Genomic DNA, 24285 nt, shown 5'->3' with positions numbered 1-24285 from the left:
GCCCTGAGTCAGACTCAAGTACTAGAAATAATTGTTACAAAGGAAGGGCATTCAGATCCCGGTTTTACATTTCTCTTCCTTCTGCCTTTATTTTAACTTGGGTGATAAAAGTGTGAGTGCTTCTGCAAGGATCTGTGCAGGTGTGTGGAAACGCTGCCGCCCGCACCAGCCCAGCTATTCCCCGGTGCGTGAACGTTGTCTGGTGCAAAGGAAAAGCAGGCTGGAGCTCTTGTTTTTTCTTGCAGTAGGTGTGTGTTGTAATTCGCTTTTAAGCCCACAGAAATTTTTCTTCTTGGAATGAGTTTCGTTGCTGTAAAGTAGGTGTGGGCTTAGCAGACAAACAACCCAAGTTTCCACAGGATGATCCTGGGGGACCCAAACATTGCAGATGCCAAGTTGGATTCATTAGAGGCTTTGTGGCTGATCCTGCAGCCCTAGGGAAGGCAAAACTCCTGTAAAGTTGAAGGAAGATTTCCTGGAATGAGGCCTTTTTAGGGAACATGGGAGTTGAAGAGTGTGTGCATAGCACAAAGCCCGGCTTTCAGTGTTGAGATCCTGGCTACTGTGTAACTACAGGTGTAGCAGAGCACCCTGCATACCTTACACTTGTAAATCAGCTTGGTTATGATATGGCTTCGCTGCATAATAGTTGGCACAGACCTGTGAACAAAAACGATCTGTTAGCTGCCTAACCCAGCTCTTTGCTGTCCTCTTGGAGCACTTGTAGAGACCTATTCTAGGCTGGGGTCGCCTCTTTCACTGCGAGGGGGGGTCGTTGTAAGGCTAGGTCTCACAGCAAAGTGGGATGGTGACCTTTGTGTTTAACAGTCCTAAACCCCTGCTGTGCTCGCTGCTGGGGGTGACTGCCTGTTCCAACACAGCACAGGTGAGTCCTGAAGTGCTGCGTTGCAGGCATTTAAGGATTAGGTGCCTACCAAATTGCTTCAGAGTGCTTAGCATACAGGAGCCTTTAAAGAAGAGCCCCATGGCAGCACTCCTTTTTTGTTTGCCCCTCTGTTTCTGCCTATCAGACTTCTCATTTTGACAGATGACAACTAAAAATAGCTTTTTGCAGTAAAGACAATTTTAAACATTTCTCTCTCTTAAAACACCAAAACAACCGAAAACGTTTCTCCAGAGCCGCAGCGTCTGTCCCTCGTTGTACGCTGTTGCTACCCCTTAGCCTGTGTTTTTCCGAGGCTCCAGCTTAGCGTATCCTCACGAAGAGGAGGAAGATCTAGCGTCGGGAGCGAGATCGTGACACAGTGACCTCGTTCTGAGCATTACCTCCTTTGTCAGGAGCGGCAGGAGCTGAAGCAGCTCCGCTGGCTCTCGGCACTTGGAGCAGTTTGACATTTTCTGCCTGGCATGGTTTCAGGGCTCACTTTGTTGTGAGCCCAACCGGTGAATAGGATGATGAAAAATGAGCTTGCAAGAACTTGCCCACTGCTTTTAATTTTTTGATAAACAGTTGCAGCAGCATAACTTTGATCCCGAGTACAGTAGAGCTGTCTGTTACGTGCAGGTCTGCAGCATGCTTCGGGACTGACAAAGGAGAGTAAGTCTTTTCTTTTAATCGATAGAATAAAAATTGGTGTCATGCTTAAATAGCGAATAATTCAAGGAAACAGTGCTCTTTGTAAGTCTGTGTGTGTGTACACGTATGTCTGTGCATTCGTGTTTTTGTGTGCGGTGCGGTTGTGTGTTAAATCAGGAAGATATGTTAGGGGTGAATTTCTTGCCTTGACTAGAGGGTTAAAGCTTTAACTTGTCTTTGCTAATGCATGTAAATAGCTTTCTTGTCCACTTAATGAGGAGGCTGGCTTGTTATCCTGTACAATGCAGCTGGGCACAGTTCCAGAAGCAGAGGCACTTCGTTTCAAAGACAAAGAAGCCAGCGCAGACGTAGGGAGAAACCTGGAACGTTGCGCCGTGGTGGATTTTTTCAGAGCGATGACTCATTTCAGTTCACAAAGGATTCTGGGCAGGGTAGTGAGAAGTCAGGTTGGCTGATCCATTCCTATGACTTCACTTTGCAGAGAGCCAGGCAGAAGAGGAGTGACACTGCAGAATCCTGAGGCGCTGCAGTGGAGAGGTGCTTTGCTAAGACTGTGAGTGCCTTCGAAACAGGGGGTGGTGTCAGAGCGTGATTCCAGCCTTTCCGTGGAAATGGGGCAAAAGGAGAGAGATGTTTTCAAAACACCGTGTGGGAGTTGTATTTGTAGAACCCTTTAGATTCTCTGCCTCCACCTCCTCTGTTGTTTCTTAACCGTTTGTTTCTTGTGCGTATGTGAGAATTAAGTGTGAAATAGCATTGCTTTCGGAAGAACTGCTTAGATACTGCATTATCTTTTATTTTCTGGAAGCCTCTACTTCCTGCTTTAAGAGGTGGGTGTTCAGCATATTGCTGCCTAAAAACATGCTTTGTTTTCCTTCTTTCAGGTCCTGTGGCACTGATCTCTGCTGTAGTCAGCTTCCACAGTGATATAAAGCCCCAGTATGCACAATGTTGTTACATCACAGCTATTCTGGATGCTGTACTGGAGCATGGAACCAGACCATAGGGGTTCAGGTAAGTCCCCCTTTTTTAACATATTGTGTGCCAGGAATATGGACATGGACATTTATTAAGAAATGCATTTGAAAAATACTGAATAAACACATTCTAAAGCACACAATATATTAAAAAAAAAAAAAAAAAGTCAACACCACAAAAATCCTGCCCTCTTTTGTCCCAGGATAAGCAAGCAACACCACAAAAATCTCCTCAACTGAATCCTCTCTGGGAAAGTTCCATGCTCCAGCAGAAACTTTTTGTGATTACAGTCATAACACGTGCTGGGATATCACTTTGGATCAGGAGGCAGCTGGCCACAGGACATGAACTGAGAAAAGGAAATCTGTATCACAGAAAATACACAGGATGAATGCATGTAAGACAAGTTTGGTGACTGGGGGTGTTTTAGCACCTGTTTCCAAACATACTAGCACTTGGTGAACCTGGAGATTGTGCTTTTAGCTGGGTCTGACCAAGTGAAAAGATAAATTTACGTGATTGAAGTAAAGTTAATAACTGGCAAAAGAGAAGAACTTTGTTCAGAGGCAAGTGTTTACCATGTGGTTTGTCACTGTTAAGATTGCTGTGCTTTCTTCAGGCTGGTTAGAATTGGAGTGGTCACCCTGCCAGGTTGCATTGTTGAATTGTTCATAACTGTATCTGCAAGGGAAGGTATGTTTTGGTGTGCATGTGTTCTGGAGTTGCAGAAGGATCTTCCTGGTGAGAGAATGTGTGTTAGTGCACTTGTGAAGCCTTTGTTTAAGCTTCTCTTAAATGTGAATAAATGTCTGGATCTTTAACTTATTTTTGTCTTGAAAATGAATACTCTGATATGTGTAACGATCTAGTAAACACAACTTGCAGGTTTTCTCATAAAATACTCCAGGAATTGTGTTTTAAAATGAGGATTTAGCTATGGCTGAGTACAGTGCAAGCAATATGCTTTCTGATTTTCTATATCTCAGATTTGCTTAGTAAAATGTGTTCTTTCCTCTGTTACGCTAGCGTGGATCCAAGGTGTTTCAGAGTGATCTGCGTAATACAGAAATCTGCATATTCTTCCTGTTCCCTCCTGTGGTTTAATCAGATGAAAGCATTGTCTAGCTTAAAATGGCAATTATATGTCATTGTTGTGAATTCCCATATGAAAGGTTTTGTTTGCCACATGTATGCAAGTACCCTGTGATTAGAGTGATTCAGTCATGTCGGGGTTTGGGCGAAAAGGGGGCAAAGTGCAATCCAGGCCAGACAGTTGACTTCTTTGGCATCTGTCCCTTCTGTAAGTCAACCTGAATATGTGCTTGTCTTTTTCTAGAAGAGTTTTTTAATTAAAATATTCTTGAAAAAAAGGTGACGATATTCTAGGCTGAAGAGCCCTCTTCCTGTCCGTTACCACCAGTTTTGTTTTTGTCGCTTATCTTTTGTTTGAAGAGCCGCTTTCTGTACTTCTTCCTGGAGTGACTCTGTGGTTGATTGTTGACCAAAACAGGTTGTTGCCAAGAAAATTTACGTAGGGGATTTTTGTTGAAACTATCACAAGGTACCACGAAGCCACTCTACTTGTTTAATGCCTTCTGATTAATTACATAGCTCTGTAAGCAGCAAAAGTAGTAACTCGATATGTGTTTATTGACCAAGTTCTTCCCTGTTTAGTGGGACGTGGCCGTGCCCGAAGCTCTGTGCAGTTGGAGCATGCCTCGCAAATCTCGTTGTTGCAGAGTCTCTGTTGTCTAGTGAGTCTTGACCTCTCTGGCACATGCCCGTCCTCAAACTGTGACTGTGCAAGCTTTGTTTCCTGTGGAAACCAGGCTAAAAATCATGTTTAAAGCTTGTTTTGATCCACAGGAGGCAAAAGGTTGCAAAGGTGTTGAGAGTCAGGATGGAGAAGAGAAGCTGGGCTTTGGCTTCCTGTATTTCACAGGATGCAGAGCGTAGTCAGAGGGTCTCTTCCCCATTTCAAGGAAACTGTGTGTATAAATTCTAATAAAGTGTGGCTTTGCATTGTAATTTCCTTAATTTTCCTTCTGAATGGCTGTACCGAATTGGTTCCATTTATAAGTCAAGAGGTGATTTTTCAAACAGTCCTCATGCAAACTTCATGAGACAGGGAGTTTGACTTCCAGGTCACTTCTTTCCAGCAGCAGAATCACTTATAAAAATTCTGTCATCAGTATGTAGTTGGCAGTTTAATTACTGATACATGGTGTGGAATACAGTCTGCTCAATTTTCTCCCAAGATGGTGGCACCCAGACTTTTCGAGGACAGAGAGGGTAGATAAACTGGCACTGGAAAGGGTCTGGCTGGTGTGGGTTCTGGATGGGTGAATTTTCACCCCCAGCTCTGTTGCAGGCTGTCATTTTCTCATCTGTATGTTAAAGATAGTTATGGTTACCCAGGTTTTCAGAATGTTTTGAAATCCACCGAAGAAATGTGCTATGTAAGAGCTAAGTGTTTATTTTATTTGCTGTGTAATCTTTTGTTCTCAGTAACAGTAATTATTTTTTTCCCACAGGGTAGCGCTAAAAATCCCCAAGGCATAGAGGACAGATCCCATTCATTGTTTGCTAGACATTTGGATGTTTTTGAAAATGAAGTACCACTTAAAAAGTGTAGAAAAGCTTTTTAAAATTTTTCTTTAAAGAGAAGTTTGCAAAGACGCTGCAGAAACAGAGCTGAAACTATATATATACATATACAGTATTTAAACAAAACAGGCAGTCAGCTGGTAAAAACTGCTTTCTGAGCTCCAGTTTTCATTTAATTGGGAACATAAACATATGAAAGTCAAGGATAGTAATTTGATTTCAAAAGAAAGCTGCTTGAGACAAGCATCAGTCAGAGCTAACAGGAGCCATATGCTGGATGTTTTATGTAAGTGATGTGGTCTTCCAAAAAAGAAGAAAAAGTAGGAAAGGCATATTTGATTTTTTTTGAACAGATCTCTCCTAAAGAATTGTAGTAAACCTTCTGTTCATGAGGCTAAACGTGCAGTATTTATGCACATAATTGATGTTAATATATTATATTAAATCGTAAACACAAGATATTTTCTGTTGCTGTGCATCAAAGAAGTTTGTTCACTTAACTATAACCACAGAGTGCTTGTAATTTCCCAGAGCCGCAGGATATTTAAGATAAAACTTGGCAAATTAGAGCCTCCCTGAGTAAGGGGCTTTTGGCTTTCGACCACTAGGTCTACTGAAAGCTTTACAGATGTGTGCTAGCCTTTTTAAACCGAGAGGCACTAATTACCTCCAGCAGACCGTTACTGACGACAAGCTAGGGAGGTGATTCTGACACAAAGAAGGTGAAACGAGAGTTGCCTTGTCATAGAGAAAGTTAAAAAATATTCCATGGAAGAGTGCAAGCCTTGGCTGGTGGTAGTCCCATACACAACAGAAAAGAAGGCTCCCTCATAAACAAATACTTATTGACCATTTCCATGGCATTCAAAGATGTTTAATTTACGTATTTATGTATAATTGTAGCATTAATTATAATGTTTATAAAGCTCCCAGATATTTGCAAGCAGGATGTATGTTACCCTGGCATCCTAGCACGCTTTGCTAGAGATTGTGTTAGCGTCGAGGAACCGATACCGCGTGGATGTTTGATACTGATGAGTTATGTGATGTATAAATAGTTCATGCTGCAGTGGAAACTCTTGGCTTGTTCTTGTTGACCACAGGGACCCCACTGGCAGGGATCAGATGTATGGGCTGAAGGTTTTCTGCACGCTGACCTAGAAAAGCCATTCCGTGCTGGAGGCCTGTTTCGGAATGGGGACTTGTGCAAAGCCCACGGTTACTAAAAACCAGTGAAACTTTGCTATTTCTTAACTCGTGTTTAGCCAGTTTTAAGTTAACAAGCGTCATCGGGGGGTGATCCCAAAACTGTTCCCTGCAGGCTCCTTGCAGTCAGGGGAGAGGGATGGGTGCTCCCAGGGTGAGCAGCATAAATGGTGGGATTTCTGTCCTGGTGTCCCTCGGGGGACAGCTGAGAGGCTGCGGAGCAAAACTTGCTAGGCTTCGTGTGTCAGGTTCCTGGAGTCCCTTTCCCACTTCAGAGGGCTGATCGTGGTACTGAGGTCCATTCATTACATCCTAAATACTGGGTAGCTGTGAGTGGATTGTTCTGGGCACGAGGAAGAAAGAGAGCTCCCTCCTGCTCTCCTCGCCTGGTGCCTGTGCAGGCAGCGGTGAACGCGTGGCTGGGGGTAGGCACGGGGATGCTCTTCCCACAGGGCTTCAATTTAAGGAATCGCCAGCTCTTTGATGATGCAGGTAAAGCAATTCAGGAAGTTACTGCCATTCACCTGGATGCCCTGAAAGCTACCCAGGGAGCAGTGCTAGCCCACTGCAGTGCCTGGTGAAGCTAATAAGGTTAAACCGCAGCTGAAGGTGATACATGCCCATCTGCTTGACATTGCACTCAGCTGAAACTTAGTGGTGCTCACAAGGACACCCATGGCACAGATAATCTCCATGTGAGGGGCAGTAATTTCTTAAATTGCTTAGCTAAATGTGCATAATTCCCATCATCATTCCGGTGCTTTCTAAACATGAAATTTAGTCATTAAAGAAACCGCTCCCCTAGACAAAGTGCAGGTGGTGACTTGTGGGTCTTGCTGATAGCAAAGATTCATTTATGAAAACATTTAATCTGATGGCAGGTAAAATTATTAATAAACAGTAGTTAATATCTGTGATGTTCTTTATCCATTCTCAAACGACGAGGGAACAAATGGTGTTTGCTCCTGAGCCATGTGAAATTGCGTCTTACCACATTTCTCTGTAAGCTGTTTGCAGTTTTCTTCTTCGTCATTGTTTGTATGTAAAGTACATGTAGCAGGAACTTTTCAGGAATGTATAAACAAAAATTGTCCAGAAAAGTTTATATTTTAAGGCAATTCTGCGGTCATATAAGAACGAGGAGGATCTTGCGGTGAAGCTGGAGGAAAGCTGCTGTGGTGGGACTGAGGCAATGATCTGGTCAGGCCTGATTAAGCAGAAGCAGTCAGGAGGCAGCGTAGCACCAATGTGTATTTTAAATCAGCATTGTGTCGTGGGTAATGTGTATCACTGTTGTACAACAGATTGTGCAGCTGGTATATTGAAAAATATTGCTCATATGTCTCACTGAAACAGTTATGCAATTTGCTACTCCCACCAATTCTTTTTTTTTTTTTTTCAAAGTGTTGAGCATAACACAAGACTAAATGCATTTAGGTAATCAGTTTTAGAGACTGCTGTTCCTGTTTAGTAGACATAATAGGAATATAGGATTAATAGGGCAAATACCAGGGGAGCAAAGTTTGAATTTAGATTAATATCCAGTGATTTGATTCCTGATTTTGATCACAAAACAATGCTCTGAGGCAGCAGAAACAGGGTGATTTTCCTGAGATTTCAAAGCAATTTAGGTAAAATGTAATCCCTGGCTATTAAATGACCTGTGGCCAGAAAAAGATTTGTAGTCTGGCACCCCTTGTTCTGCCTGTTACTCTTATTTATTTTCCACCAGCAAGGAAATCTCCTAGTTGCTTTCTCCCCTGTGTTTGAGATCATCAGGGAGCTGTTATCTTTTCAAGAGGAGGTATAGAGCAGCATATAAAATCAATTCTATATATATAAAGTATGTAAAAATGCACATGGGTAAGTGTATTTGTGCAGTCATGCTAGTATTACCAAATTGTCGTTTCTCCAGTAACTTTCATTTTGAAGGTCTTTTCAGTGATCCTTTAAGTACATGTTAGTGAATTATTTTTAAAGATGACATGAGAAAAAAGTATTTGAGTGAAGTTACAACAAAGTTTATTTACAGACCATCATGGAACCATTAAAACTCCTCTTCTAAAAGTACACCACTAGCTTCTGAAAGGGGAGTAAGAGCTTTATGTCCAGAAAAATGCATGAAGCTATTTTGTTTATGCAGTTACCTGGTAGCATGTTCAAACAAGGTTTTCCAACCATCAGTGCTGATTTGTCGGCATTTTTCTGAATCTCTCTATTGCATCCTTTGGGAAGCTGTGTCCACATTGTATATATCCCATTTTCAAAAGTTCACTGTGTCTGAGCTTTGAAATTAGCTTGCTGGTTGAAACGAGCTGGATGGTTCTTATTCTGCACAGCTCAGAGCCTGCAGAGCTGTATGGCATCATCTCCAGTCATCTCTCTTCATCGCCGTTCTGTGAGCAGCACTTTCAAATGAAATGCTTCACTGCACATCTGTTGTCTTTTTGCAGGTGATGTATCACCAATCAGCATGTCTCCCATCAGTCAGTCACAGTTTATTCCACTTGGGGAAATCCTTTGCCTGGCCATCTCAGCAATGAACTCTGCCCGAAAACAAGTCACACAAGAAGCACTAATGGAGCACCTAACAACCTGCTTCCCAGGTAACTGTACATTAATAAATCATTGGTCAGATGAGCTCATGTCTGTAAAAGGGCGATTAAAGGATTCACTACCCGAAAGATGCTTGTATTTTTAGCTTGCTTGTAAGAAGATGGAGTTTTCAGCATTTAGTAGTCTGTTTATCTTAATATTTCCATCCTATCCAAGAGATGATGCTACCCAGAAGTAAAGGAGGCCTTTGTGTTTTAATCTTTAAACCTTTTCTATTCTTTATTTTCATACATCCAGAATATGAAGTTCTCTTTGACAGGGCTGTTCACGTGTGATGCATTTTGCAGGGTCAATTCCTGACTTTTTGTAACTGTTAAAACAGTCTTGAGGTACTAAACAACAAACTGGATTGGATAGTTTTTTTTTTTTAATTTTTATTTTTAAACCAATATTAGAATAACCTTGTTTGTTTCTTTTCTCACAAAATATGTTCTTTATTATCATACTCAGGAGAGTTTAGTACTTCTTAGTACTTACAGAGAACAAAGCATATGCTGGAGCCAGAGCAGACTTATTTTGCCTTGTGGCTTTCAAGCTGGTTTTAAGCTAACTCATAAGAGCTTTGACTTCATTAACCTGTTTCAAGTGTCATCATTGACTAACATAGGGCTAACCTCACAGAGGTCTCTGTGTAGAGCATTCTCTTAAATAACAGATTTCCCACCTGTGACAGACTCTTAAATTGTGGGTGAGGGGGCTTGATATAAGCAGTTGAGTCCAGTGATGATGATCTATCAGCAGGGGATTGCTAAAATTAAACTGAAAGGAGGCTGCCAGCCTGGTGTCCAGGGCCTTTCAGAGTCATCTTGGTTGCAGTTCTGGCTTTTGCTTATGCACTGCACTAGCTTGAAAATCTTTAAATGTATTTTTTTACTTGATAACATTGTCCATGACAAAAAAGTTTGGGAACCAAAGATTTGCTTGCTGTGTTCTCTTCAGGAGAACTTCTTGCGAGCTTTTGCTAATACTTATCAAACAGTAAAATGAAAATGTCTTGCATTAAAGATACTGCAGCATCAACGAAAGTAAACTGTATTAAGAATATATGCATGAATATGCCACTTCTGTACTTGCAGCCTGTTTCAGAAGTTGGTGAATCAATCAAAATGCGTCTTGAAGAGACATCCAAAAGTGTGCTGTAAAGGCCTGGGCAGAGGTTTACTGCTCAAGAGAGCCCAATATTTTCACTTGTACTTTGTATGATCCTGGATGAGATGTTTTACCATTCTGTGCCTCAGTTTACAATTCTCTAAACTAGCTAAGAAACCTCTTTATCGTACTTCTTTTACAGCTGTAAAAGCAGTTCATTAAAAATTCTTCAGTAAGAAAATTACTGATGCATCTGCTTCACCTGGGCAGCCACGATGTGTTGTCTTGAATTTTTCTGCTTTAAGTTACAGAGCAAGAGTTACTTAAAGCCTTGAACATTATGTAGGCTTTTACTATGACTGGCACTAGGTTCTTGAATTCTAAAATGTAATTCCGGATCTGGAGCCATGCCTGAAGTAAACAATTCTGTCTGATGTTTGACATTCACACTTTGGAAAAACTTACTGTAAATATATTTTGTAAATACTGACTTTCTGACCCAGTTTGTGGTTTTGCTTGTGAGGGTTTATATCAGTATGCTTTGCAGGTTTTGAAAATGATGGTGAAAGTTGTAAGGGATAGCATGCAGAGAAGGTAAAGTTCACAATTTTAATCCTAGTTTAATTTATTTTGATGATTTTTTCCCAGTCATGTTTTCTATATAGCCATGTGTGAGACAGGTTCCGTAGACTGCAAATATTTTTCCAATGATTCTGTCAATGCATTTAATACAAACATGATTGCATGGTGGAAATGATAATTTACTGGTGGCATCCCCTGGGTTTCCTGGGAGCATGGTTATCAGGTGCCTATCAGGTCTAGCTATTCTTGCAGGACAGAACCATACATCAAAAATAATTCAACAGGCTGGATTATTTTGTAGGCTCTGCTCACAAGAAGCCCGAGGCAAGTTAGCACGCAGTCTCTTGCTGCCTCTTTTTTCCACTAGCCATGAGCCTGTGCATTTCTCAAGTCGGGGATTGAAAGAGGAGAGCCTTGTTTTTTTCTCCTACCCAAAACATAAATAAAATTACATTTAAACAATCCACCCTTTGTTCAATTTTTTCCCCTCTCTAGAGGAACGCCTTTCTCTCTCATCCGTAGCACGTGTAACAGAACATGCCATGTTCTGTCAGTGTATGAGGATTATCTATACATCTCACACCTTTTTCCAATAAACAGAGCCTCTTTCTTGTGCAGAATATTTCCACTTGTCTGCCCAAACTGTCCCAAAAATCAGCTGTGTTTTTTTTTGAGTCCTTGTGATCACTGTGGCTATTTTCAATTACCTGATGTCCTCCCATACTCTGATAGTTTATTTTTCCTAATTAGGCTCTGATGCGCCGAGAGAGAGGAGAGCATTATCGGTGTAGATGTATCTGTCATTGTCAAATAACCTCTCTGTGTCTCACCCTGTAGCAGCACTTGTCTGCCTGTGCCATTCGTGTTTTAATGAACAGATGCTTCACTGCGTTTCATGGCATGTATAAATTTCCTAAGACCCCAGATGCCATTCTCAAACTGCCTAAGAATAATAAACCTCTTTCCTCAGTGCGGGTCTTACACTAGCAGTCTAGCCCTCTAGTTTGCTGAGCCATTGTGCAGGCATAAATCTGGGCCATGGCTCTATGTGAAATAAGGTATGCTAATTATTTATAACATCACATAGCAACCACTCCACATCCTTAACTAGTATTTCATGAGCCAATCAGAGTATTTCTTTTATCCCTTGTTAAGCCTCAGCATCAGCTCAGGAGAAAATCATTTTAGCAGATTTAACACCATTTAAATACTACTTCGGATGTATTTTTCATGAATTTATTTTATTGACAAAGTTTGTAATGATAATGCACATCTTATCTGTGACATTTGTTATTTGCTAGGGTTTTTAAAAAGCAGGAGTTCCTGCTGCACGTGCTCCCATTATTCTAACTTAGAGTTAAACAATGGGATGTTTGTACAGCCCCACTTTATAATTTATTGACCACAGTTTTAATCCCGTGCACTAAATGTAAATCTTTGAAATCCAGTATCAGGAGTTAAGAGCGTAACCTCTGGTCCTGTGTTTGGCAGCCAGACCCTCTTACCGGTGTGACCATGGCTGAAGAAAGCATCAAGTTTTAGACTATGCTGCCTTTAGGAAGGCTTTTTCTTTTCTTTCCAGTTTTGTCCACATAGTTATTAAAATCTTATTAAGGTGTTCATGATTTCAGTGGGGAAAGTTTGTCTGTGCATTGGGCTAGGTCACTTTTGAAGCAAACATTTTTTTCTGAAAGCTGGCAAATCCCTCTGACGTCCACCTTCCTATCTGTTCACTCTTTGAATATGTGAAATGTATATGTCACGCTTAAAATAAGTGTCTTACATTAACCGAGTTCACTCTAGGTCAGTGTTCTTTGTGAGCAGCAAACAAGACATAATCTTCTGTCTGGAAGCTCAGTGGATGGCATAGTAGACTCTCTTGAGATGCAAAAAATGTACATGTCTGATGATTCAGGGTCCAGACAGCTTCTGCTCTTGAATTATTAAAACGCTACATAATCTTAAATAACACCACTCCTGTCATACAGTGTTTTAAATGATAAACTCTAGTCTCTAAACTACTGTTGTGTTTTTTTTTTTTTTCTCTTGCTCCTGTTTAATGCGGGAAGGGAGACCATAAGGAGACTTCTGAACGCAGGGGCAGGTTATATATAGAAACGGTGTGGGCAGGTTACTATGAAGAAAAAAATCTCGAGGAAGCCAGGAGATCTGACTGCTTCATCTGCTTGCACTGCAGAGTTGCCACAATCTTTGACAAGTCCCTTGCCCTCTCTATCTCGTTGGTATTTCCAACACAATAGGGCTGCTAAGTCTTGTTGACTATTTTAAATGCTTTGTTGTCCTTGGAGTGTCGATCACGGGTTGTATCTAGCCACGTGAGAGAAGAGTCAGACAACTGAGGTGGTGTGGGGGAGTTGCAGATCTAACCGAGGAAGAGGCTTGATTTAAAAACAAGCCCCGGCAAACCCAGTCCTGGCGGTGGTAACTGTGGAGAGGCTGTGCGGGCATGAAAGTGTTGCTGTGCTAGTTACCTCATCAAGTTGTACCTCGCTGGTTTCCCATTTGCAGTGGCCAGTGGCAAATGTGCAGATCTTCCTGCTTGGACTTCTCAGCTCGGGATATGTGAGCTGATAACAGCAACGGGAAACCACTTTGGCCCATTGCTTCCCTGGCTCACGAAAGGTGAAAAGGTGTAGAGCTGTCAAACGGTAAATGCACACTGACAGAAAATAGATCCTCTTTTCATTCATTGAGAGCCTTCAGGCCTGCTCTGTTCATGCTGAAGTCAGGAGAACCTTGGCCAGTGGCTCCAGCTGGAGCAGGGCCAGTCCCAGCGTGTTCCTGTTTTATGCTTTCTCATCAGTGTCTTCATTTTTTCACCTGATGAATGGCATTGGAAGTGCCATATGCAGAACAGTTAAATGACCCACTGCTGTCTTAGGGTCTTCATCCACAGAACTCCCATGTGCTGTTTTTTTAACCTGTTTTTTTAATCTGTAAAGGTTGTAGACCTTTTAGTAAAAACCCACACAGAGGAGCATTTATTTTACTTCTGATTCGAGCTGCCACAATCTAACATGGAGACCCCACCAACCATGGCACTAAACAAGGAGAACAAGGAGGCTTCTTGTTTTTGTTTTTGTTTTTTTTGTGTGTGTTTGTTGTTTTTTTTTTTTACTCTATGAATTGTGAAATGGGAGAATTTCTCTTCCTGATGTTAGTATGGGAAGATTGGACTTATAAATTTGTGTAATTCCATTTCATACCCCACAGTGGAGTAAATTTGGGCCTTAGGATCTCATGTTTCTGTTAACTGCACTGAGCTGGATTGCCAGCCACTGCCCCGCTGCTTCAAGTTTGAAAACAAAACCCAGCGGAAAAAGGAATTGCTAGGTAGGATAAATTTTACACTTCCCAGTATAAATACACTTCCTGATCGTTGTGCCATTGGGCTCTGGCTATGAGCAGTAGGCACCACTCAAGTGTACCCCTGCTGAGGCTGTGCCACATGTGCAGTACTCACAGAAGTACTAAGGATGAAGACGTATTCAAAATAGCAAAAATGGGAACCAGAGCGATGTCCTTGCTCCTGTCCGTGCTACAGGACAGCATAATTCAGGTTTGGGGCTGTTCCTGCTTTCATAAGTACCTGACGGAGACCCGGACAAAGCCTGTAGCCAGCGTTAGCTGGCAGCACAGGACTCCAGGGAGCTGTGCCTGCCACCATCACCGCTGGGGCAGTGAAGCACGGGGAAGTCTGCGTGCTGTGGATAGAAGTGGCAGGATCCAACTCCAGAGCGAAGGCTGGCACAGTTCACGTGCAGCATCACTGACTGCCCAGCCACGCTGATTATTTCCTCCTTGATGTCCGTCTGCCCGTTCTCCACTCCCAGGACTTAGTGGATTAATGTAACCACAGTGCGCCCAGCGTTCAGAGACCCGCCTACCCAACACGTAGTCATCATGGTTTGTTGGGTGAAAAATATGCGTGATTATTTCTACCATGTATTTGCAAGGCATCAGAAGATCCCTGTCAGTCTCTTTCCCCTCACTTTTCTGTAAACTCACAGGAGAATGTCTTCCTTTTTAAAAAAAAAAAAAAAAAAAAAGTGTCGTCTCTCCAGAATTACCACACGAAGTGAGGAAAAGAGGCATGTTTCTGTTTATCGCTTTCATTTGTGCATTCCTTCCATTTTTCACTCTCATGTACTCTCTCAAAGTATGTACTTTCCTTACCTCTTCTATTTCCCCTGGATAAGGCACCACCTTTGAGCTCCATGGACTGCCCGTGAACTCTGTGTACTGACCCATATATATGTACCTTCTCTGTTTTAACTGCTTTCTCTCGTATGTCTGTGTTACTCCTAACACTGCTGTTTCCATTGTAAGGTTTTAGTTGTAGTATCCAGATGCTACTGGATATGAGCAGTATGGCCATGCCCCTAAATTCAAATAACACTTGAAGCCAGACATGAGAATACTTACTGAGTTGCCTGTGCTGTTTGACTGCTGTCACTGAGTCTGCAGGAAGGCTGAATGCTAAGTACAAGACAAAAACAAGTACAAAACAGCTACAGCTACCAAAATACAGAAACAAAGCCATGTAGTCATTCAAATGAAAGGTGGGCACCGGTGTTCTCCACATTGCTTTTAGTGTGTGCCTTTTTGGTAAAGGTGTGTTTCAGAAGTTAAGAATGCATGTTAAGAAAAAGGAGATGAATATTACAAAGGAAAGTCCTTTTGCTGTAGTATTAGTGGGCAAGGCTATAAGTGGTTTATTGTAAATAAACCTGAGTGCTGTGTTGCTTTTTTTTTTTTTTTCTCTCCTTCATTAAGTGACCAACTCTGCAGAAAGAGTGGAGGAGGGAAGTTTTGAGAGAGCAGGCACCTGCACCACTCCTCAAGTTTGGGCAAAAAGGGGATTTTCAGATTTTGGCAGATCAAAGCAGTGCAATAATAACATGCGTAAGAGGGACTAGCATCTTTCTACTTGTTTCTCCTTACTTAGTGTGCTGTTTGGTATCATGAAATCAAGCGTGAGGGTGCATGGCAGCAAAACTTCTGAGGCTTACAGGATGCTAGAGCTGCTGTAAGCTGTGGTACTGGTCACCCGCTGTTTGTTCAGCACTGTAAGACTTGCTTTGTTCACAAAGGCTGGGCTTCCTTGAGTCACCAAGTGTTTTACTACAGGCTGTCATCCAGTCCTGAAGAACGTGCCTGTGCTGAGCTACCCTTGCAGCAAGAAACTGTTTTTGAGCGAGTTCTCCAGTTCATTCAACACAGACATTCTGAAATACGAAGTACAAAAGCTTTCCCCTCCCACTTCCTTTGAAAAAAATATTGTGTGAGCTTCTTTATTTGGTAGCATATTTCAGCGGTGGTGTACATGAGCTTTGTGGCATCCATTTGCATTTTGAAAAGTGTTGGTAAAATGCAGAGCCTTCTTCCAGGCCTGTTTGTTTATTTATTTGATCCAGTTTCAGCATCCCAGATTAGCCAGTGAAGAAGCTGGATATTCTTGGTTTCTTTGTCACATGGAGCACACCCTGAGATAGTGAACTTTTCATTGCCTCACCTTTCATTTATGCTGTGGTACTGGGAGCTGAAGTTTGGAGCCCATTTATGTGTGCCATCAACAGCACGCTGCCCGTTTGGTGGGATGTTGGTGGTAGTGCCACAGCCCGTGCTGTCATCCTCATATTTGCTCACACAAGGAGCTCGGTGAGCTTGCAGACTCCAGCCTTTGACAGGCAAGTGAAGAGCTGGTGACCACACACTGGGTGCCGCAGAAGGTAACTGTGTCTGTGACAAGTACAGCTGGTTGGGATGTTGCCATGAGGTGTTTTTGTGAAAAGCAGATACTTTGATGAAATGCATGCATGATTTCATGGAATTCCAGTCCTTTCAGGTATGCAGAATTTGACTCGACAAGGCCTTGAACAGCGTGACCCAAGTTGGCCTGGTCTCGAGTAGGTGGGCTGACCACATGGTTTCAGGAGGTCCCTTCCAGCCTAAATTATTCTCTGCTTCTGGTACTTGTTTGCTAAATTAGTTTTGATAAAAAGAAAACTAAAACCTAGAGTAAATAATTCTAACTGGTTAAAACAATTTCTTCAATTCTAAAAACGTAAACCAGGTTAGTACCCAGAAATTTATGAACTATTGCTTGAAGATAACTTTTTCCACTGAAAAAAATCCAAGATTTTTATTTTTCATTCAACACAAACAGGTTTTTTAAACTAGCTTGTGAACTGAACTTCTTGTTCCCTTAGCTCTAGATGGAGCTTATTCCTGTGCACAGCATGCTAACTTGGTATTTTATCTAATAAAGTATTAAAGACTTGCTCCTGCACCACTGAACCCAGCAGGAGTACTGGCAGTGCGAAGGACCAGGTTCACAGCGCCAGGTCTACCATGTGTCTAGTGTGGCGCTGGTGCAAGGTTGACAGCCTGTCCCTCTCGTGGTGTGTGATATTTTCACTTAGGTAAGCACCCCTCATGTCTCACGTGAAAGGCAGTGAACTCTCAGAAGCAGCATGTTAGGAGCTAGATCTATACATTGCAGCACAGTAGAAAAGTTTACGTGGGTAAGTTGAACCGTATCACTCAAAGTGTATCTTTTGGAGCTGCTGTTGTAGTTCAGACATGTTTTAAATTTGGGGGATGCTTTTTTTTTTTTTCCTTTGTGGTATTCTTCCATAGAGAAAAAAACTAGGCATCCAAGTAAGCAAATAACCACTGTTTTATACATGACTGTACATTGTTCTAAATACTTCTGGTGAATTGGGATATCGGTATTTGGTTAGAAGAAGAAAAAAAGTGAAGTATTCCCCCGATACCCTTTGCTTTCCAGTGATTTCATCTTGTAGCTTAGGGTCACCTGTGCAATGGAAGTGACTAGTTGTTCTCTCTCTTTCTTTTTTTTTTTTTTCCCCCAAACACTCCATTAATGGCCTCCTTTCTACTTAATAATTCATACACCTAAAGTGTAGGAGATAAGTGGAAAAACAAACAGACAAGAGAATGCCTAGCAAAGTACTTCACTGGAGCTGTTTGTTCAGCATATTCCAGCCTGCACATCGGGAAAACAGGTTTTTGCAGGGGAGGGGGGGAGCCAGAGAGGTCCTCCAAGGTTTACGCACTCCCTGATTGTTGTTTGCTGTCATTTCTAGGAGTTCCAACACCCAGCCCAGAAATCCTTCGACATACCTTGAATATGCTCGTACGGGAGAGGAAAATATACCCAACTCCGGATGGTTATTTCATTGTAACCCCGCAGACTTACTTTATAACACCATCTCTCATAAGAACTAACAGTAAATGGTACCATTTGGACGAGAGGATACCCGACAGGTCTCAGTGTACCTCTCCGCAACAAGGAACTATAACTCCCTCCACCTCGGGATGCGTCAGGGATCGAACACTACCCAAAAACCACTGCGACTCCTGCCATTGTTGCAGAGAGGACATGCACAGCATGCATGCATCTACCCTACAGAGGAAATCAGCAAAAGACTGTAAAGACTCATACTGTCCTCCTTCGTTATGTCAGGTCCCACCTACTGAGAAAAGTAAAAGTACTGTCAATTTTTCTTATAAAGCAGAGACGCTCACAAAGCCCAAGGATGTAGAAAAGCAGTCTAAGAAATTTGGACTCAAATTATTCCGATTAAGTTTTAAGAAGGACAAGACAAAACAGTTGGCAAATTTCTCTGCCCAGTTTCCTCCAGAGGAGTGGCCGCTAAGGGACGAGGACACCCCTACCACTATACCTAGAGAAGTAGAAATGGAGATTATCAGGCGCATTAACCCAGACTTGACTGTGGAAAATGTCATGAGGCACACTGCACTAATGAAGAAACTTGAAGAAGAAAAGGCTCAACGAAGCAAAGCAGGATCTTCAGCTCACCACAGCGGACGAAGCAAAAAAAGTAGGAATCACAGAAAGTCTCATGGGAAGTCGAGGTCGCACAGCAAGACTCGGGTGTCCAAAGGAGATCCATCAGATGGCTCTCATTTGGATATCCCTGCCGAAAGGGAGTATGACTTCTACGACCCCTTGACTCGATCCCCGCGGGAAGGCTGTTTTATAATAGAACACAAGGGAGATAATTTTATAATGCACAGCAATCCTAACATGATCGAATCTCACTTTCCCATGACACCAGAATGGGACGTGTCTGGTGAGCTGGCCAAAAGAAGAACTGAAATGCCTTTTCCTGAACCTTCCAGGGGAAGCTCCCACTCCAAGGTCCACCGGAGCCACAGCCATACGCAGGACAGACGATCGAGGAACGAGCGGTCCAGTAAGGCTAAAGAAAGGTCTAGATCCATGGATAACTCCAAAGGGCCTCTGGGCTCGGCTACTTTAGGCACGCCTGAAGACATAGGCGAGGGCTGTAGCCCAGATGACCAAACGACTAGCCAAACTTACATCGACGATAGTACCTTACGGCCGTCCCAGTCACTCGGTCATCAAAGGGCTCTGATCTCAGCCGCGGGCTACAAAGAGACTTGCATCCCTGAAATAGCCGGTGGCAGCGCAGAAACCCCCAGTTCGTGTGGCCTGCTGGAACAAAACAAGCCGACGGAGAACTTGCCATCCTACAGCGAGCTCAACTCCTGCACAACAAAATCTGCCGTCGACGACTATTTCCAGTGCAACACGTCCAGCGAGACCGTGCTTACCGCTCCGTCACCGCTGGGCAAGAACAAGGAGGATCACGACACGCTGACAGGGACAGACGGGCTCAAAAAACTGGCTCCCTCGGACAGACAGCCTCAGCACGTTGTCAGGGAGCCCGGGGTGCACAAGGAGGAGTCCCCGAAGGGCCCGAGCAGCGGCTCGGCGGTAGCTGGCCAGACTCCAGAGGTGATCGCCAACGGGCGGCTGGTCCAACACCACAGCGCTGAGTCAAGCAGCCTGGATAAAAGGAAAGAGATATTTAGCAAGGACACGCTCTTCAAACCTCTGCACAACACTCTTTCGGTGAACAGTTACCACAAGGCTAGCACACCCCTGCTCAAGCCCCACCAGAAGACCCCCTCTGACACGTTGCCGGTCCGCTGCGAGAAGCTGGAGCAAGCGATCGTCAGCTCGGTCACGCAGGCCATGCCCGGGTCGCAGAGGCAGCAGGAGACGACCGGGAACCAGGAGGCCTCCTTCGACTACTACAACGTGTCCGACGACGATGACTCGGAGGAGGGGACCAACAAAAACGCTGAGGAAGAGAAGAACAGGGATGACGTGGGCACCATGCAGTGGCTCCTGGAGCGAGAGAAGGAGCGGGACCTGCAGCGCAAGTTTGAGAAGAATCTCACGCTGCTCGCCCCGAAGGAGTCGGAGAGCAGCAGCAACCAGCGAGCCACCCACTCGGCCCGCCTGGACAGCATGGACAGCAGCAGCATCACTGTGGACAGCGGGTTCAACTCCCCACGGTAGGACTGTCTCCTTAATTGCAGCTGTACCGGGTAGGAAGCTCTCATTAGCTGTGTGTGTAGTGTTGGTGACAGAGCACAGGGCCGTGCTAAGCACACTGAGGCTCTCAGACCGTGTCTCCTGCAGCCCTGAATCCACAATTCAGAGGTGCGGGTCTTCCCCCATACCATGAGTAACCAGAGGCTGTTTGCGGCATTGAGTGCATTAGATAATTTTCCTTTTGCTGCAAAAACTCCCTGTATCCTTTTTTCTTGTGTTTGCATTTAGAGTAGAAAGGGTGAGCTCCTGCATATTCCCCCCTCCCCTTCCCCATCAAGACTAATTGGAAGAGTAGACATAACCAGGTGCCATTATCCTTGGCTCAGACACCAAAAAAAAAAAGATTTTTGAGGGTTTGTGCTTTTTTCTTTGTTTTCTTAAAACATTTTGGAAGTGTATTTATCTATCTGTCACCATTCCAAGCTGGTGAGACTGGAAGAGCTGTTCTCCCTCCACAGCTGAAAGTGCTCAGGGTATTTGAACTTCAGAGGTGACCTGGCTCTGCATCAGCAGAGAGAGAGGTGCCTTGCCTAGGGTATATGGGAAGGGAGTTGCACTAGGAGCCTCACAGACACAGGGAGGAGAGAGTTGCTGGTGTGTGTCCTACCCTGAAGATTTCACCAGCTCATTTCCAGGTTAAGAATCCTTCACTTGAGCCTTCTTCCTTCTCCCTCTGGCCTTTGGCAGCCGTAGGTCCCTGCTGGAGTGGGGCTTGCCTGGTTTTGTTTGCCCTGGATAGCAACCCATCAGGGTTCACAACAAAGGCTCTAAACCCGCAGAAATAATTTACGATGGTTGTTCTCTTATAATGTCTTGCTTAGGCTTAAATTATTTATTGGCTGTGTTTAAAAATAAAACCTCCAAGACTGGATTTGTGTTAGGTGAAAGAAAATGTTGTTTGGCGTTGTGGTGTTAGTTTTTATTTTTATTTTATTTCACTATAAAAAGTGTTCTTACTCCTCAAAATTAGGTATTCTTTTAAATCTATAGCCAAGGCTCTCAGAAAGGCATGTGAAGGGTTTCCTGCTCCTAGACACAAGACTAAATTTCCTTTTCAGTTAGTCCTGTCACTCTGGAATAAATTCCTTTGGATTTGGTGGTTACTCCTGCTTGATGTTAACGACAAGGCAGGAATTGCTGGGCCTGCTGCAGCATGCAGGGAACATCAAACTACCGGAGCAGGCTTTTAACACATGTATGATTCTTCCGAGTAAAAATTTTGTAAAATAATCTGAGCAAGTCATTGCACTTACACTGAATCTAACTTAAATACAAGGAGGGGTTGAATTTGCTCCTGTTACAGTTCTGCAGATGCTCGGCATCTTTTTCACACACAAGTGCTGTATGAGGCTGAGTGCACTGCTTTTTTTTAAAAATGTCATTTCTTTAAGCTGAAGTGCTATACTTGCAGGCAGTTTTTGCAGGGGAGGATATGATGTGTGCTGCTGCTTGCCCAGCCTGCCTCACTCCGCAGCATGCATTTCATCTACAGGACAGGGTGTTGACTGGAGAAAAATCAGTTCTTAGACTGCTGTCTTGCCTGCTGCATGCACACTGAATATAAGCTTGCGTTTCTGCTTAATGCAAAGTCAGATATTTCCTTCCCTAACTGTTTACACAAAAGCTAAAATTTCTGTTGATGTTCAGCTTAAACTTAGCTAGCAAGAGAGCAGAACGTTGTGAGCGTACTGGATTTAGCACTGCTATACCACTCTGTCAAGATTAAAAGGGGAACAGATAAGCAGCTTTTAATAATGATTGTGCTCTACACATCCCTTTTTTATTTTACTGTTTATTTATTAACATTTTTTTTGCAAGTAAACTTTTTTATTTGTACAGAAATGCAGCATTCTGTAGGTTTTTTTTTCTGTGTATTTGTTTCATAAGGCCAGCATATATTCTGGGTATTTCAAAGGCTTTTATATGTCCAAGTCATGAGTTTTGCATCAAGATGATTAAATTGGATGCTTTTGCTTGCTTTTGGTCACTCCTTGATATAACTATAAAAATAAGTGGAGCTTGAGGGTGAATTCAACCCTTTGGCTATAATTACCATGCTGTTATTACTTTCCTACCTTATAAAAAATGTACTCCACAGCCCTTTTCCAGGAAATATGAAAGCACCATCCAGCATCCATCTACTGAGATTCCCCTAGATCTGAGTGTCCATTAGCAGGTACCTCAGGAAGAGGATCAAAACAGGGCACGTTTCTAGGGATATTTCTCAAGTGTAGTCTCCTAGCCTCCACTGATGTGTAACTGGACTTCCCGGGGTGTGGTGGTATCTTTTCATCTTTCATTTAAACTGCAGTGTGCAGCCTTGCTCGGGGAATCAAAATTACCAGTTCTACACTGTGAAAGAAAAAGGATATTTTCAAAGTGTGACAAACTGAAGGAAAAAAAGGTGCATTTAAAAAAAAAAAAAAAAAGCAAACAACACCAACACAGGATGTAGTTAACGAGATTTGCAATGGTCATTTGACTTCAAGAGTATTTTGTATGAGAAATTCATGAATACGTTGCCATTGGGAAAACAGCCTCGCTGTATTTTGTTCAGCACATTTATACAAGTGGTATATAGTATCCACTAGCTTTTAATATTATTTTTTTCCTTTATTTTTAAAATTTGTGTAATACTGCTGTTCTGGTCACCTAAGAGCTAATTTTGGCATGCTGAACTCTCAGTGCAGTCATCATCCGTAGATGTTAACAATGGTCAGTTTGCAACACTGGAATTGAAATTGGTTTGAAAATCTGGAATTGGTGGTCCCGTAAAGAATGATACAGTGCTGGCTGATCTCTGAAAAACAAAGATTGCATCTGTTTTCATTAATAAGCAGAGGGAGAGGGATCAAAAAATGAGCAACAGAAGCACGCCCTACATCACTGCAGCTCCCAGAGGTTGCTTAGTGTGAGCGTCGCCTGTCGCTGTTTGGAGGTACTTACAATAAGGTGATTGGCAGGAGGTGATCAGTACCAGTTCTGATCAAATTAAAAGTATCTACGAGAGCTTTTCTGAAAGCATCATTGATTTTTCCAGATCCAGTCAGTTTCGGATGGTTTGCAGCTGCATTTTTTACTACAGCTACACGAGGTGTTTCTCTCTTCCCCTGTGCCATGCACTGACACGTTTCTCCCCTGCTGCATTCCAGGCTGGGTGTTCCTACTCTTCCCCTGTTATTGGCCCTTATCTTTTTTCTCAGGACTAGTATTTAACTGGGAGAGGAACATGTTGCAGGGTCAGGACAACACGAGGCAGGTGGGAGCTGCTCCTTTCAGTAGCAGGTAAATTTAGGTTGATTTTAAACCGACCATGAAACTCTGTCATTAGTATCTCTGCTTTTGGTGCTTATATAGCACCCATTCAGTCCTCTAAATGTACCCTACAAACACCTCCATAGCAAGATGTGGTGTCATTTTACAAAGAAGTACAGTGAAAGATACATAACCAAGATCCATGCACTACCTGAAAACCAAATTTCTCTCTGCATGGAAAAACGTTATTTAGAGATAAAGAGTGCTAAGAGAGCAAAAAAGAGTAGTATTGCTAAAAACTACCTTTAGCATATCTTGGCTGAGTTTTTTAAAAGCTGTAGGATAAAATAAAGGCTTCTCTGCATTCATAGCTAGATATGTTATTAAAAGGTTTACTCTTTAAAAGCGCCAAGTGTGCTGTCACTCCCATGGACAAGCAGTGTGCTAGAGCGAAAGGGACTTGGTCTGTTGCATAAATGCAGTCACAGCACCCGTTCGTGTTCAGAGAATGACTGCAGACCGGGCAGGTAAGATCTCTCACTGCCTTGTAAGTTGCAGTTGTCTCAGCTGGGAAGCAGAATTGCAGCGTGGTGTTCAGAAGCATTATGGGTTTAATGTAAAGTAGCGTTTTTAGCTTACAAATAATCTGCGTTAAAGACAGAGAGAGAAGAGGGGACAGCAGAGGAGGCTGTGCTACACAATACTCTCCTAGCTCTGCCCAGTCACAGTGCTGATTTGATGAAGTTGTGCAAAAATTCACCATCTGGGAAATAAAATTAATATGCCCCACGTGCAAAATGGGAGCTATTTGATTTCCTTGAGCGTAAGATCCAGATGCTTGATACGGGTTCAGGTTACAGACCTTGTGTGACAGCTTCAGCCCTGCTCGGTGCTGTACCTGTGCTGCAGTACGGTGGCTGCTGAGTACTTCTGGAACCCGTTTTGGAGGAACACA

At 43.0% G+C, this 24285-nt stretch overlaps 1 protein-coding gene across 4 annotated transcripts in view; it reads left to right on the top strand.

The window, feature by feature from the left end:
* STOX2 (storkhead box 2) overlaps positions 1–24285 on the top strand; it is a gene marked incomplete at its 5' end in the record, with an annotated part of 133439 nt that overhangs the window by 106383 nt on the left and 2771 nt on the right. For 2 of the 4 annotated variants that reach the window (XM_082759833.1, XM_082759834.1), the window contains 2 exons: positions 8803–8955; positions 17770–20035. In XM_082759833.1, coding sequence (XP_082615959.1) covers positions 8803–8955; positions 17770–20035 — 2419 coding nt within the window. Of the gene's footprint in view, positions 1–1979; positions 2112–2563; positions 2934–8802; positions 8956–17769; positions 20036–24285 lie in introns of those variants that run through there. The other 2 variants (XM_082759836.1, XM_082759835.1) reach the window with 2 other exon arrangements.

This window comes from Aythya marila, assembly GCF_965140915.1.
Source record: "Aythya marila genome assembly, chromosome: 4".
Classification (NCBI taxonomy): Eukaryota; Metazoa; Chordata; class Aves; order Anseriformes; family Anatidae; genus Aythya; species Aythya marila.
This window is presented reverse-complemented; position numbering and strand designations above follow the sequence as displayed.